The sequence below is a fragment of the Acyrthosiphon pisum genome, chromosome X (genome assembly GCF_005508785.2).
Source record: "Acyrthosiphon pisum isolate AL4f chromosome X, pea_aphid_22Mar2018_4r6ur, whole genome shotgun sequence".
Taxonomy (NCBI): Eukaryota; Metazoa; Arthropoda; class Insecta; order Hemiptera; family Aphididae; genus Acyrthosiphon; species Acyrthosiphon pisum.
The window spans coordinates 85,190,156-85,203,649 of record NC_042493.1 but is presented as its reverse complement, the minus strand read 5'-3'; the positions used below and the strand labels follow the sequence as shown (position 1 = coordinate 85,203,649).

At 28.3% G+C, this 13,494-nt stretch overlaps 3 protein-coding genes across 6 annotated transcripts; 1 reads left to right on the top strand and 2 right to left on the bottom strand.

Annotated features, from left to right (window-relative positions):
- Positions 1 to 1,109: 1,109 nt before the first annotated feature.
- LOC100168664 (protoporphyrinogen oxidase) lies at positions 1,110 to 3,141 on the bottom strand. The gene has a single exon (XM_001952370.5). It carries the CDS (start codon positions 2,943 to 2,945, stop codon positions 1,482 to 1,484), a length of 1,464 nt encoding a protein of 487 aa, XP_001952405.1. The 5' UTR covers positions 2,946 to 3,141; the 3' UTR covers positions 1,110 to 1,481.
- Positions 3,142 to 3,282: 141 nt separating this feature from the next.
- Positions 3,283 to 5,692, top strand: LOC100169306 (putative riboflavin kinase). Its single transcript, XM_001950476.5, has 5 exons — positions 3,283 to 3,612; positions 3,749 to 3,856; positions 4,227 to 4,378; positions 4,566 to 4,668; positions 4,737 to 5,692. The coding sequence occupies exons 2-5, from the start codon at positions 3,751 to 3,753 to the stop codon at positions 4,826 to 4,828; spliced, it is 453 nt and encodes a 150-aa protein (XP_001950511.1). The 5' UTR covers positions 3,283 to 3,612; positions 3,749 to 3,750; the 3' UTR covers positions 4,829 to 5,692.
- A 1,594-nt stretch (positions 5,693 to 7,286) lies between these two features.
- LOC100167250 (putative fatty acyl-CoA reductase CG8306) lies at positions 7,287 to 12,009 on the bottom strand. Of its 4 annotated transcripts, none has more exons than XM_003246452.3 (10): positions 11,860 to 12,009; positions 11,023 to 11,161; positions 10,610 to 10,855; positions 10,280 to 10,534; positions 10,060 to 10,205; positions 9,377 to 9,486; positions 8,585 to 8,783; positions 8,157 to 8,408; positions 7,754 to 8,011; positions 7,287 to 7,691 (listed from the first exon to the last, which is right to left on the bottom strand). In XM_003246452.3, the coding sequence occupies exons 3-10, from the start codon at positions 10,802 to 10,804 to the stop codon at positions 7,553 to 7,555; spliced, it is 1,554 nt and encodes a 517-aa protein (XP_003246500.3). In that variant the 5' UTR covers positions 10,805 to 10,855; positions 11,023 to 11,161; positions 11,860 to 12,009; the 3' UTR covers positions 7,287 to 7,552. The 4 variants fall into 4 exon arrangements, with proteins under 4 accessions (XP_003246500.3, XP_016662331.1, XP_016662332.1 ...); XM_016806842.2 differs by lacking the exon at positions 11,860 to 12,009 and adding an exon at positions 11,228 to 11,697; XM_016806843.2 differs by lacking the exon at positions 11,860 to 12,009 and adding an exon at positions 11,323 to 11,697.
- Between the last annotated feature and the right edge of the window lie 1,485 nt (positions 12,010 to 13,494).

Below are 13,494 nucleotides of genomic sequence, written 5' to 3'. Positions count from 1 at the left end.
GAAATTAAAATATCAAAAAAATCGACGACGCGGACGCTTAAGCATAAATAATGTTCTTACCTAAAAGTTTGATAATAAGTAAGTTCATGAACTAGAGTGCACTTTTATATAAAAACTAACATTAGGTACTAACATTAGGTACATTATTGAAACTACGTATATGTCATACGTTTTTAAGAGGGAGACAACAAACGCATGGGTAGCGTCCTCTTAAAAGCTGATCTAGGGTCTGACTTAACAAAATATAGTTTATTTTGTTCAGATGTCTGCGATTTTTTTTTCATCTTAGAATAAGAAAAAAAAATAACATGATTGTTTCAAGTCATCCACTAACCCAGGATGACGGCTTATATATTATAAACATACCTACCTACCTATATACCAATATCATAACAGTGATCGATCCAGGGGCAGAGTCCACCTCCACCACAAAAAAAAAACAACGTAGTTGCCCTATATTTTTATCAGTGTTTTCCACTGTAGTGCAGTAATAGATATTAATTGTTAGTAATAGGTACCTATTGATTTTGTAAAATGTTTTGTACTTTTGCCCACTCAAAATTAAGCAACAGATCTGCCACTGTATCTAGTGTTGGGTAAATTACTTTTGAAAAGTTATTAAATTACATTATTCGTTACATTAAATATTTTAACTTTAATTACATTTGCGTTACCAAACATAATTTTTATTATGTTACAGTATTTTTCCTTTCAAAAAGTAGCTGGTTTAATCGTAAATAAATAGATTTGATTATCGAATATCCTACCTAGCACTTAGGTTTTGTCATTCATTCTACATTTATATACTATTTTAATAACATGGAAAACAACACTTTACTCCACAGAAATTAATTTTTAAAAGTAATTTTGTTACAATTGCGTTTATTAAAATAAAATATAATAATGAAATTACTACAAAGTTACTTCAAAAGTAATTTTGTTATAGCAATTTGCGTTATGTTTCTACTCAACACTGACTATATCATGAGGTAACCATTTATAAATGAACATAAGTACTTGGCCAATGTTAGACACTCAGATAATATAAATAAATTAGGTAATGGATAACAATTTGTTAAAATAATGATAAATTAATTTACATCACAAAGTATTTGCTATCTACCATACACTGACTGTATCATGTGGTAACCCTTTATAAATGTATATGAGTACTTGGCCAATGTTAGACACCCAGAAAATATATATAAATTAGGTAATGGATAACAATTTGTTAAAATAATGATAAATTAATTACTAAGTATTCGCTGTCATATATTTCCTGAAATTGCATTGTCATATAGTTAGAGAATTATATAACCATAATAGCTAAATTAGAATTAAGATTTAATACTGTAAAAAATAATTAACAATTGTCTTAAATTTAATAAATAATTTTGTGTAAAGTAAAACAAAAATAGTAATATTAGATTTCCAATTAATAAGTTCCTAGAATAATTTAAGAATAAATATTAAATTTGTTGTTATCTACATAATTTTCGCATTGCAGTCATTGATGCATATATGACATCATTAACACTAATTCCAGCATACGATGAACCAACCAATGTCAGCGGCAAACGCCTAACATTAATATATTCTTGAATTTTTGTTACACGTTCATAATGTCCAACTGTATATTGTGGAATGCAATCATTTAATATTTGTGTACTGTATGTATTAGGTTTTGATTGAATATCAAGCACACGTTTGACATGACCTACAGCTGTATCAGCAAGTTTTTCTTCAGACAAACATTTAGAGTTTTTGACAAAATGTTCTTTAAATCCATATCCACCCATCATGACTGTAAGATCAACACGATCACTGTGTCCATAAATATAATTATTAAATATTATACCCAACAGAGACAATTTTTCAAGTGGCGAAGAAAGAACTCCAAAACCTTTGTAAGGACCCATCACTTTAGGATCATCGTATGTTAAATTAACTGTTGCTATAGATACCATGGGTATAGATGTTAATAGCTGTGTCAATGTTGAATGTTGAGACTTAACATGAAAGAGTGAAGCTAATTTATGTGCAGGTAATGCACTAATAACATGTGCACATTCCAACTGTTTACCATTAGAAAACCCAATTCTGGCACCATTTCCGTTTTCGTAAAAATGCAACTCTGTACACTGAGTATTTAGATTTGTATGAATTCCTTGAGACTCGTTTTCAATATCTAAAGCATGGATTAAACGTTGTAGGCCTCCATCTAAATAATAAACTGATGGGGGAGGTTTAACAGTATTTGTTCCTTTTGTATCTTTTACTTTTTCACGATTCCAAATGGAACTTAACTGTTCTTTTAATAACCCTAATCCAACTGTTCCATGTTTACGTTCTGCTTCATATAAAGCACCAAACATAAACTTAACACTCATTTGCTTAGCATTTCCACCGCATACTCCACACAATAACGGTGAAATCAAGTAGTCAGCAAATTCTTGTCCGAACGTGCGACAAAAAAAGTCATAAGCACTTTCATCATTATTTTGAACATCAGATAACTTATCTTTGCTATTATTTGATGAAAAACACTCACGTAAGACATAATAAATCCATGGTTTAGTGAATGGTTGATTTACTGTAAACAGAGCTTTCCAAACACTCATAGGTAATTGATGTATATTTCCATTTGCAAATATGTACCTAGCAGAAGCATCAATACCTACGTTGCGCACTAGATCTTCAATACCTAAATCTTTTATTAAACTGAACGTATTGTTTGCCGATTTTCCGCGACCTCTAATCGTTCTCGGACCAAGCTCACTAATAACATTAGTGTTTTCGTCCTTCCACGACTGGATCCAGCCACCTGTATGATCGCTGGCTTCAATAATTTGTATTGATTGGTTTTTTTCAATTCCTCCTTCTCGTTTCAGGTAATATGCAGCACTTAGACCAGCGAGTCCACCGCCTAAAATGGCTATGGTCATGATTAAAGTTACTAATTACAATAATTAGTACCAGCGGGTACCTAGAAATAATAATATGAGAAAACAAAATACAAAATTACTTTAATTTTCGAGAGATTTTATGTTGACATTAAAACAGAAACTTAAAACAATTTTATTAATTTTAAATGCAAGTGTGTTTTAATAGGTTTTAATAATGTTATTTACAAAAATAATCAAAAATTTCAATTTTTTTATAATAACCAGATAACATTTTTTTTTTAATAACATGATAACATGATAACAATTGCTTATATTATATTATCATGCTTTCGCATATCTCTTAGATTTTAGATGGTATTGTGTATAAATTGTTATAAATTATAATTTCGTTTAGATTACGACAGAATTATTATTTATTAATTATTAGCTATTGCCTATTGGCCATCCATTTAATCTTAATTGTCTTAATTAAGTAAAAGTATAATTAAGGAACTATATAAATGTTCAAGTGAACATCATAACATCATTTATAAATGATTTATATATATATGCATCTATAATAGTCGTGATATTATGTAATAGGTATTGCAATTTTAGATTATTGAGTACTATGAGTTCATATACTCGATATAGCTGATACTATCTAGTTATGTATTCTTGATCAACATAATTAACTTGGATAACGCCTAATTTTAAACCTCGTTAGGTATGTAATTTATTTTTTATCATCATATTTATTATATGGCATAGTTTTTTGTGCTCGTTTTTATAATATTTAATTAATAAGTTGTAAACAGTTTAATAAATAAAAACAAAATTAATTTATTCAATTTACTCACAAGCCATGAGTCATACAGAATCAACAAAAGAAAATGGATTACCATTTTATGCAAGTGGTCTAGTTGTTAAAGGATTTGGACGAGGATCAAAGGATTTGGGTATTCCTACTGGTCAGTATAAAATATAAATTAAAACATAATTGAAAAAATAGACATCTTAATTTAAAAAAAAAAAAATGTTATTTAATAATTTTTATATCTGTACAAAGGGTTTTTTTTTACAATCAATGATGATTTTAATAATTCTATAGAATTATTGCATATATATATGCAACAAAAATATGGTTGTACAGAAAATTATGAGAATTGGCTTAACATTTCAAAATATTTATTAAATATAATATCATTCATACTTTGATTAGGTACCTATAGTAAGTTTGAAATTTTAATTTTAAAAACTTTGTTACTGTTAGATTATAATAATTACATCATAGAAAATATAAGCAAATATGTTTTAATTAAGTACCTTTTTGTTTTATAGCTAATTTTAGTCGTGATGTAATAAAAGGTTTACCTGAAAACATAAGCACTGGAGTATATTTTGGATGGGCACAAGTTGACAAATCACCAGTTTACATGATGGTTATGAGTATTGGTTGGAATCCGTTTTATCAAAATATTGAAAAGTCTATGGTAGGTTAAAATATATTATTTGACCACTAAATATAGTAATCTAGTATCATAAAAATAAAACATTACTTTGAATATACCTACAACAAAAAAAGTTAAAAATTGCAAATCTATAGTTAATAACTAGTAAATATAAATAAAATTTGTCTTTAGAAAGTAGGTCATACATTTTAATTAATTTTTTTTATAGGAAATTCATATACTTAAACAATTTGATGAAGATTTTTATGGATCTAATTTAAAAGTCAAGGTTGTTGGTTTTATTCGACCAGAATTAAATTTCAACTCTGTAGGTAAGTACAACGGTTATTATTGAAATCATCAAATCAAAATTGTATTCAAATTCCATTTTTTTATATAGATGAACTAGTCAGTACTATTCATTCCGACATTGAATATGCAAAACAAAAATTAGATGAAAATGACAAAAAAGATGTATTCTTTGATTTATAAATTGTAAGGCAATTTAAATTTAAATTTATTATTCCATATTGTAATGAGTATAAGTATTATAGGCGTGCGCACGGGGCAGCAGACTGCTACTGCTGCCCCTGAACAGTTTGAATAGTTTTGTTAGGACCTAACAGATCCAACTGTCCATGCTGGGCCACTGTATAATGCTCATTAAAAAATAAGTTATATTCTATTCAATTTAAGTTGACCCACTTTCGCGCATGCATACTGAACCGCCGGAACATTTAGACCCCCCCAAGTAGGCGCCAGCGGTCTGTGATTGGCGACGATCACCACTAGCACTCCAAAGTCGAGCCAGCCTGCGCGACCGCGACCATTATTCGTCTGACAAGTGGGTCAACTTAAACTGAATAGAGTATAGTTATCCAATATTTTTAACGCATGAGCTAATCTTTTCTATATTTAAATAGTTCTATCTTAACACATACCACTGTATATTGTTATTATTAACATTCATTAAAGATTTATATGACGTGTATCTAATATAATTTATCAAAAACTAAAAATAACTAAGGTTTTCCTTGTTCTGAACTAACGATGCAATAGCCAGTAGGTACAGTATACACTGATATTAATTTCATTACCACCATCCCCCCAGGCTGTTTGTATGAAAAAATTGTTTGTTGCACCTGACTTAAAACTCTGCGTACGCCTATGATAAGTATATGAAAATTAAATATATTCCTTTGTGTTTTATATAGTTGTATTATCACTTTATTTTGTTGATATGTATACAAATTACATTATTATTGTTAAATATTTTTATTAGAACAAGATTAAAACTATATATTGACTAAACTTAATTATTATTATCTTAAATAAAAATGCATATTTTATAAATAAGGATATTCTTCTGTTCTTAAAAAAATTATATACTAATTAATAGTTTCTAGCTGTATAATGCAACTACGCCTGGGAAGTGGGAACAAATATAAACTACTGCGTAATAGAGCCGTATAGGTATTAGGCGTGTATCTCGGTCTTAGTGTGCTGAGGTACACGGGAAAATCAACGTTGGTGTACTCAACCGTAGTGGGCAATTCGCCTGTGGTAGATAAGACATACTATGCACTCGGTATATTTTAAAACTACTCATAAAACTTTTCTGATCTCTAAGAACAGTCTTTGAAACTTGTCAAAATCGGTTGAGTAGTTTTTGATTATAATATATAAACTACAATTTAATATATATTAATTTATGTATAAATAGATTTTATAAAAGTCTCTTTTATTTCTGTAACCAAAATGTTCAACTTTCATGATCTAAAGGTAATTCCTGTGTGAGCTACCATATTATGTTGGTTGAAAAACAAAGCTATAAACATAAATCAGTTCAGTAGTTTGCATGTCTTTAAGACCCATACAAACGTACATTTATTTTTATGTATGTAGAAGTTTACTTACATGAAAATATTTGATACACATTAATATAGGCATTGATTTTTTGACTGGAGTGATCCATTAAACTGTAAATTAATTTAAAGCCCATTTTTACTCACAAGTCTAGAATAAAAATATTAAAATTTCTGCATTTTTATTTATTTTGTCAGAAAAGCAAATTTAGCCTTCAATGTATTGAAATCTAGCAACCAGTCAACCAGAGAAAAACAACATAAAACTTACTCAGAAATTAGAATAGTTCAATTGTTTTTGGAGATAGATTTTTATGAAAACTAAATATTTTACATTGTAATTTATAGATCTGATCAATATTGTTTCTTTGTAAATGAGTTGATAATTTTATACTTTCCAAATTAGTTTATAAGTCTGATACTCAAAATTGCTTGAGTATTTGAAAATTTCAGTTATATTATTGACATGCTAGTTTGTTAAGTATTTAATTAATTTAGTAAGTACAGAAAAAAATTAAATAATGAAATATAAATGTATTAATTATTATTTTCAATCTATTTTTGTAAATTTAAACTATCAAACTTTTATTCATTTGTATGCTTATCGGAAATATTGGGTTTTCGAGATACTTTAGTTTATACATTCATTTTTCCAATAAAACATTCTAGCAGGGACTGGCCCTAGAATACTGAGTTTCTCAGTTGCTTGCTCTATTAGCATCTGGACAACTGTAGGCAATAAATAACATGTAGTAGTCAAGTATTCCAACAGTACTCGAACATTTTTTCAAAGTCGAGTACTGCTCCAACTCAAGAATAATATTTGATGATATATAAAATATAAATAATTTATTTTTTAAAGTTATAGTTATACTAAATATTTGATAGGTAAGTAAAGATATCTAAAAAGAATTTTATAATTTTAAATATTTATATTAAATTGTGTTATATTTTAGGTTTCAACTTAATATTGATATCAGTGAAAATATTATCTTAACTACATATACATATATATATATATATATATATTAAAAATTAAAGATAAGAAGGTGGAAAAGGAAAATAATAAATATGCAATATAGAAAAGTGGTCTTAGTAAATATTTATTTTATTTAGCAATTAAAAACCAACTTAAATATTTTAATACTTCAAGGATTACGAGTATAAAAAGAATAATATAACTTAAAATATTAGTGCTTTAAAAAAAAAAATATATAATACTGAATTAATACAACTATAAATAAATATATAAAATAGTTCTTTAATTACTTCAATAGTGAAATTTTGAAATTGTAAACCAAAGCCAATTCATATTAGAAACTATTAATCACTATTATTTCAATTAGTGAACTTAAAAAACATATCCAAAAATAATAACTATTAATGCAGCCCAATAGTTTGATAAGAACGGTGTACCAGTTATGAATGAAGATAAATACCAAATTCCAGTCACTACCAATAACTGTACACCAGTATTTGCCAACATCAACCTATAAAATAATATGTTAAATTAGAATTAAATAAAATTGAATATAAAACTTCAAGTACTTACATAAAATTTTTCTTCAATGCTTGTTTCATTGTTTTATCACCTTCTTTGTGTAAATATTTCCGTACACCCAACGTAAGGTTTATAAAATATGGAGTCCAATTTAAAGATGTAGGATCAATGTAAAATACAGATTGGTCATCCACACTCAGTTCTTCTTGTAAACGAAGTGTACGAGCATTATCAAATTTCCATTCGTTAAATATAAATGGTGCAAGTTTACTGAGTGATCGGTTCACATTTTTATGTAATCGTACAAGGCTGGTAAATTATAACATCAAAATATATTTATTTAAAACCATGAAGTATATGCATACATTTTAATTAATATAGAAAAGCCTATCCATGTGTGTGATGGGTTATGTTTATATGATACAATTAATTGTATTCAATAGAATATACTCACATTGGTCTTCCGCCAGAGATTTTGGTAACAAAATCTAATATATAAGCTGGAATAAAATGAAAAATGGCTGAAGAAATCCAATACATGAATAAATTGGGCAAAAATTTTATATTAGGATACCACACAGCTCCACGTATGGGATAATTATGTAAAGTAGTTGTCAATATTGATGAAATGTCATTCCAACGGAACGGATTACATGTGCTTGTTGTACAATGAAATATTGGCGTTTGTCCATCTACGGTCGGTGTACTAAAATTGAATAAAAAAACAATATCATACATTAATCGAAATGGAAATTTTTCAATTTTACTCATGTTAATTTATAAAACAAAATAATTAATTAAATTATAATTTGTATAATACAATGTTAATTTAAAATACATGATAAACATAAATTATATTACATTTTTATTATATATATTTACCTATCTGGCAATTGAGCACTAAACCATGTACCAGCAATCATTGTATTTATAACCACATCTACTGGTATATAATCATATATTAAAGACTTGTTGACTGGTAAACGCCTTACTACGCCCTTTGAAGCACCCATTATAAATCCTTGAGGACCATTTTTTGATACTGTCCAGCCTTCAACAGGTTCTTTCCATGCAGCAACAACTATGCAGTAAATTGTTTTTATTATTTAACTGAATAATTAGTTTGTATTTTTGCATAGTATAATACTCATAATTATAGTAATTTTTTTCAATCACATTACAGATTAGTTAATAAGTATAAATCTAATAATGGTATTAATTAAGCCCAAAGTAAGATTTTGCACTTAATATTTCTATTTTATATAAACACAGCATAGAATCAAGTTATTACAGTATTTTGTTTTATATTAACATTTGATCATTAAGTCATTACATAAACTGAACAAAGTTAATTTTTCATAGTTGTAACTTGTTGGCCACCGATTTGTTTAATGTCCAGAGAACATAGTGATGTTTTTAACATGCATTTAAATGCAACAATAAGATAAATCATTGAATTTTAAAAATAATCCTGAGCTTTTCAGATGCTCATAATCAAAGTGTGAGCAATCATAATTTTATAATAAACATCAATATACAATACAATATAGATTTTGTAAAACTCTTTTCTATAAACAATTAACTATAATAACCAAAACAATTTGACCCTTAAATTCGTGCAATAACAATAATATAATTTTGTTCAGTTAAATTTTTAATTAATATTTTACATACTCATGCTTGGTCGTACTATACAGGTACGAATAATATTTCTGGCATCATTAACAACATGTTCAGCCAAAGCTTTAGTAAATGTGTAAGTATTAATGTGATCTCCCATGATCCTAAACAGATAATAATTATACATAAGTAATATAGAGGTAAAACGTTCGGAAAAATGATTTCCTTAAAATAATATTTAACATACATAATTAGTGTACAAGAAAACCACATAATCATAATCTGCAAAACATTTATATTTATGAGAAAAAATTTGTTACTAATTTGAAAGATATAATTTTGTTTTATTTATACATAAGTTTTAAAAAAAAATATTTTTTATTTTTATTAATATTTTGTGACAATATAATTCATTTAAAATAATATTTCATTTATAAATTAAAATGCATTTGCTTATGTATATATGTGCTTTGTCTAGAATCGTTTTTAGAATACTGCTGTAGGATTTTCTGAATGTAGAGTCAGTCATAAATGTGATTTATTTAATACTTTCAAAAGTTTAATATAGTTGAATAATTGTGAATAATTGTATATTACATTTTTTCAAATATCATGATTAGAATAAATTAAGATGTCATTGACTTATAGTTCATGGTAAAGCTGTTGAATACTTATTTTAAAGTATTTAACTTTATATTTAAAGAATATTAACTTAAGAATTAAGTTTAATTACTAACTTTTCAGCACCGCTGTTTAACTTCTCGGCATCCATAGTTTTAGTATAATTTATAATATCATTATAGTTCGCTGGTGCATCATAAATTTTTTCCATTGCATAATTCTTATTACTATTAACATAGGCACTAGACACATGTAATAAACACTAAAAAAAAAAGTAGAAATTATTTTCAATATTGTATTTTAGTAATCAATAATAAAAATATAATTTATCTTTACTTGAAGGTTTTTTATTTTTTTGCTTAGCTCTACTATACTTTTGGTACCCATCAAGTTGACAATTACAGCTGTTTTGAGATCAGTTTCAAAATCTAATGTGGCTGCACAATGAACTACAATATTCACATTGTCACATAACATTTTGAAATCGTCATCTGATAATCCTAAATTTTCCTCAGATATATCTCCACATACAGGTTTTATTTTATTTAATAATTCATCAAAACCCTCAGAAGTTCTAAGAACATCAAATACCTAACAAAGTATTTTTGACAAATGTAAATTATACTTGATACAAATAAAAAATCATATTTATCAATTGATCTTTACCGAATTGTTTTTTATGGTATCCAATCTTTCTTGGATGCCTTGTCCTTTCCGTGGTCGAAGTAAAATAAATATATTTCCAACATCTGGCATGCTTCTGAGTACTTTTTCTATGTAAGAAACACCAACAAAACCTGAACCACCCGTTAGAAATATGTTTTTATTTGTGTAAAATGTTTTAACTGTCTCGTACGTCATTATGCTGGGTTAGAAATATTTCTTCTAATCAAATACGAAGTGCAAAAATTACTAGAAAAAAAAATACTGGTATCAAAATGAATACATTCAATTTATAAAGAATGGTTAAATTATGTTAGCAATGTAGTTATGAATTCAGCAATCATCAGACATAAAACGTAAAATTGATTTAGGTAAGTCTATAAGTACACAAAAGTGTATAACGTTAAACTACTTACTGATGCGTAGCACAATATCAACAATTTGACACTAGAGTGAGAACGATTGAAGATAGAACACAAATCAACAGCAATGGATGCAGATGTGATTTATCAGTTCTGAGCGAAATCATTAACCGAGTGAAATATGAAAAAAAAACTAAAAAAGAAGAATATTATTATAATGGTAAGAAAATGATGGACAATAAAAAACAAAAACAAAAACCGGTTTGGTTTCCGTGTGGTATGGGGTCAACACTACTCGTATCCGGTATTTCTAGTGTAATAAGAACATCATCGTGGAAACATTATCTATCGTACTTTCATCTGCCTACTGCCACGGGAAAACGTGTGTAGCCGTCGTCGGGTATTTGGTGGAGGGGCGGTGGAAGGCAGGCCGCGGACTATGTAGTAATTAGGCACCCGCTGTTATTATTATGACTATTATTATTTATGGAAGCGAGACCGACGCACAAACCCTCAAAACGTGCGTTATACACTTATACTTCGACAAGGTGCGTTCGCATCGAAATCATTGTCAAAATTCAATAAGATATGATCGCGATTCTATTTCACCGTGTTCAATTTTATGACATCATCTGAATTATTTTGATAACAGTTTGTGTTATGTACAGTTTTTTTTATGGAATTTTGGGCACGGCAAACACGCCTACATTTCCGCATCGCGTGGACCGATTTAATCCCGGCGAGGGGTTCGTAAATCGACTACCAGTGTGTACTGTGCGTGTGGGTTACGAGCGAATACACTCTAGTAGTAATTTATTTACGAACATAAGGAGAGAGAGAGAGAGAGAGTGAGAGAGTGACGAAATAGATGGAAATACGTAATATACTTACATGGCAGCGTGTAGAAGAACAAAATACGAAATAAAGAGTTCGCATCAAACAAGTGAATCCGGAGTTTCCGTAATTCGTAAACGTGCATAAAATCAAATCAACAAAACACGACGTCCGCGATGATAACGCCTATGCGATAACGGTAACAAAAACGAAACCGATAAGACACCGGCAAAGTTTCTCCGGAGAAATTGAGTGAAACCGCGTACGCGCGCTACGTGCTTAATTGATTTTGTGGTGTTCGTATTATAGGCCAGGGATGGAAAATGGGATTTGGTCAACGTGTCAATTTATGACACAATTAAAAAAAAAAATATCAGCCGTGCCACTAATTAACTTTGTTAACACGGAGAATTTTTGCAAAATACAAGCAAAATGGTAATGATAATAATGTAGAAAAAAATTATTAAAAAAATCAACTTCTATTGATTGTTAGAAACATTTTACTCCATATTGCTTGAAAGATTTTTGGAAGTCTGATTAATATGCTGTTGCTTGCAAAGTATATAAATATATATAGACACATGAAAGTCTTTCGGGTACCATCGAAAATGGGTACCACTTATTTGCCATCATAGCGGCTGCTATAGGATACACTATAGACCGTGAACCTGTAACATAATATATATTTTTTTGTTATAAATATTAAGTATGGGAACGAATACAGTTTTTTTTCAAAATGTGTGTGTTTTGTATGCTTAATATGATGGCAGATGGAACTTTAAAAACAAGTCAGTCAAATTTTCTTTGGAAGTTATATTATAACATTGTTATATTGCATTATTACAGTGAGCAGGCCTTATATATACCAGTACCTATCCCTATCTTCATTCTTCAATTCCTGACGGACCATACACGTACAGCTGGCAATAGTGGCATTGAAATAGCTAAAAACATTATAGGTACCTACGTTTAGTAAGAATACTAGTTGAGTGTGTATTTTTTTTTTTTGCAATATTTTAATACCTAGTTTAATATTTGTTGGTAAGAAATTTAAAAATCCTATAAAGTATTAGGTACTTATTTTACTTTCAAGTTTCAAGGTGTTAATATTATTAAGAATAAAAAATAATAATATCAATGCTGATTGATATGACCTCAAATTTCCTCTACCTCAGGCATTAGTTCCGTAACGCCGTAACTCATAATAATAATAATCATAAGGAATCATTACTACATAGTTTCTCCTTCAATATAGGTAGGTATTACAGTCGCAACTCGCAGCCATGTGGAAACTAGAATTTAAAGATAATATAACATTATAATTTATAATACAATCTTATATCGTTGATAGACAAGTAGGTAGTAGATACCTACTAACAACGATGTATATATTATAATATAAAATATTATATAAACGATATTACAGGGTTCAATAGGCTGAATCTTGCTATCAAGTTAGTACTTAGTGTACAGTGATGGTTGTACTATAATGGTGGTGCTCGTTCCAATAATATAGTTACTCTCAGCATGACTAAATGGATCTATAAGTCACTAAGTCATTAGTCAATATAATTAGCCATTAATCATAATCAATTGTTATTTGTTCATCATAGAAATTAACGAAAATTAAATAAAATTACAAATTATTAAATTTGTTTTCTCGCAGGGCGTATTTTAATTCCAGAATAAAAA

What these genes read in the sequence shown, in the direction of transcription:
- LOC100168664 (XM_001952370.5), bottom strand. Translation starts at nt 2,945, where the DNA reads ATGACCATAGCCATTTTAGGCGGTGGACTCGCTGGTCTAAGTGCTGCA.
- LOC100169306 (XM_001950476.5), top strand. Translation starts at nt 3,751, where the DNA reads ATGAGTCATACAGAATCAACAAAAGAAAATGGATTACCATTTTATGCA. An exon ending in AAAATATTGAAAAGTCTATG is followed by an intron (nt 4,379 to 4,565) that starts GTAGGTTAAAAT and finishes TTTTTTTTATAG; the next exon opens with GAAATTCATATACTTAAACA. An exon ending in ATTAAATTTCAACTCTGTAG is followed by an intron (nt 4,669 to 4,736) that starts GTAAGTACAACG and finishes TTTTTTATATAG; the next exon opens with ATGAACTAGTCAGTACTATT.
- LOC100167250 (XM_003246452.3), bottom strand. Translation starts at nt 10,804, where the DNA reads ATGACGTACGAGACAGTTAAAACATTTTACACAAATAAAAACATATTT. An exon ending in ATACCATAAAAAACAATTCG is followed by an intron (nt 10,535 to 10,609) that starts GTAAAGATCAAT and finishes ATACTTTGTTAG; the next exon opens with GTATTTGATGTTCTTAGAAC. An exon ending in TATAGTACGACCAAGCATGA is followed by an intron (nt 8,784 to 9,376) that starts GTATGTAAAATA and finishes TTTACTGCATAG; the next exon opens with TTGTTGCTGCATGGAAAGAA.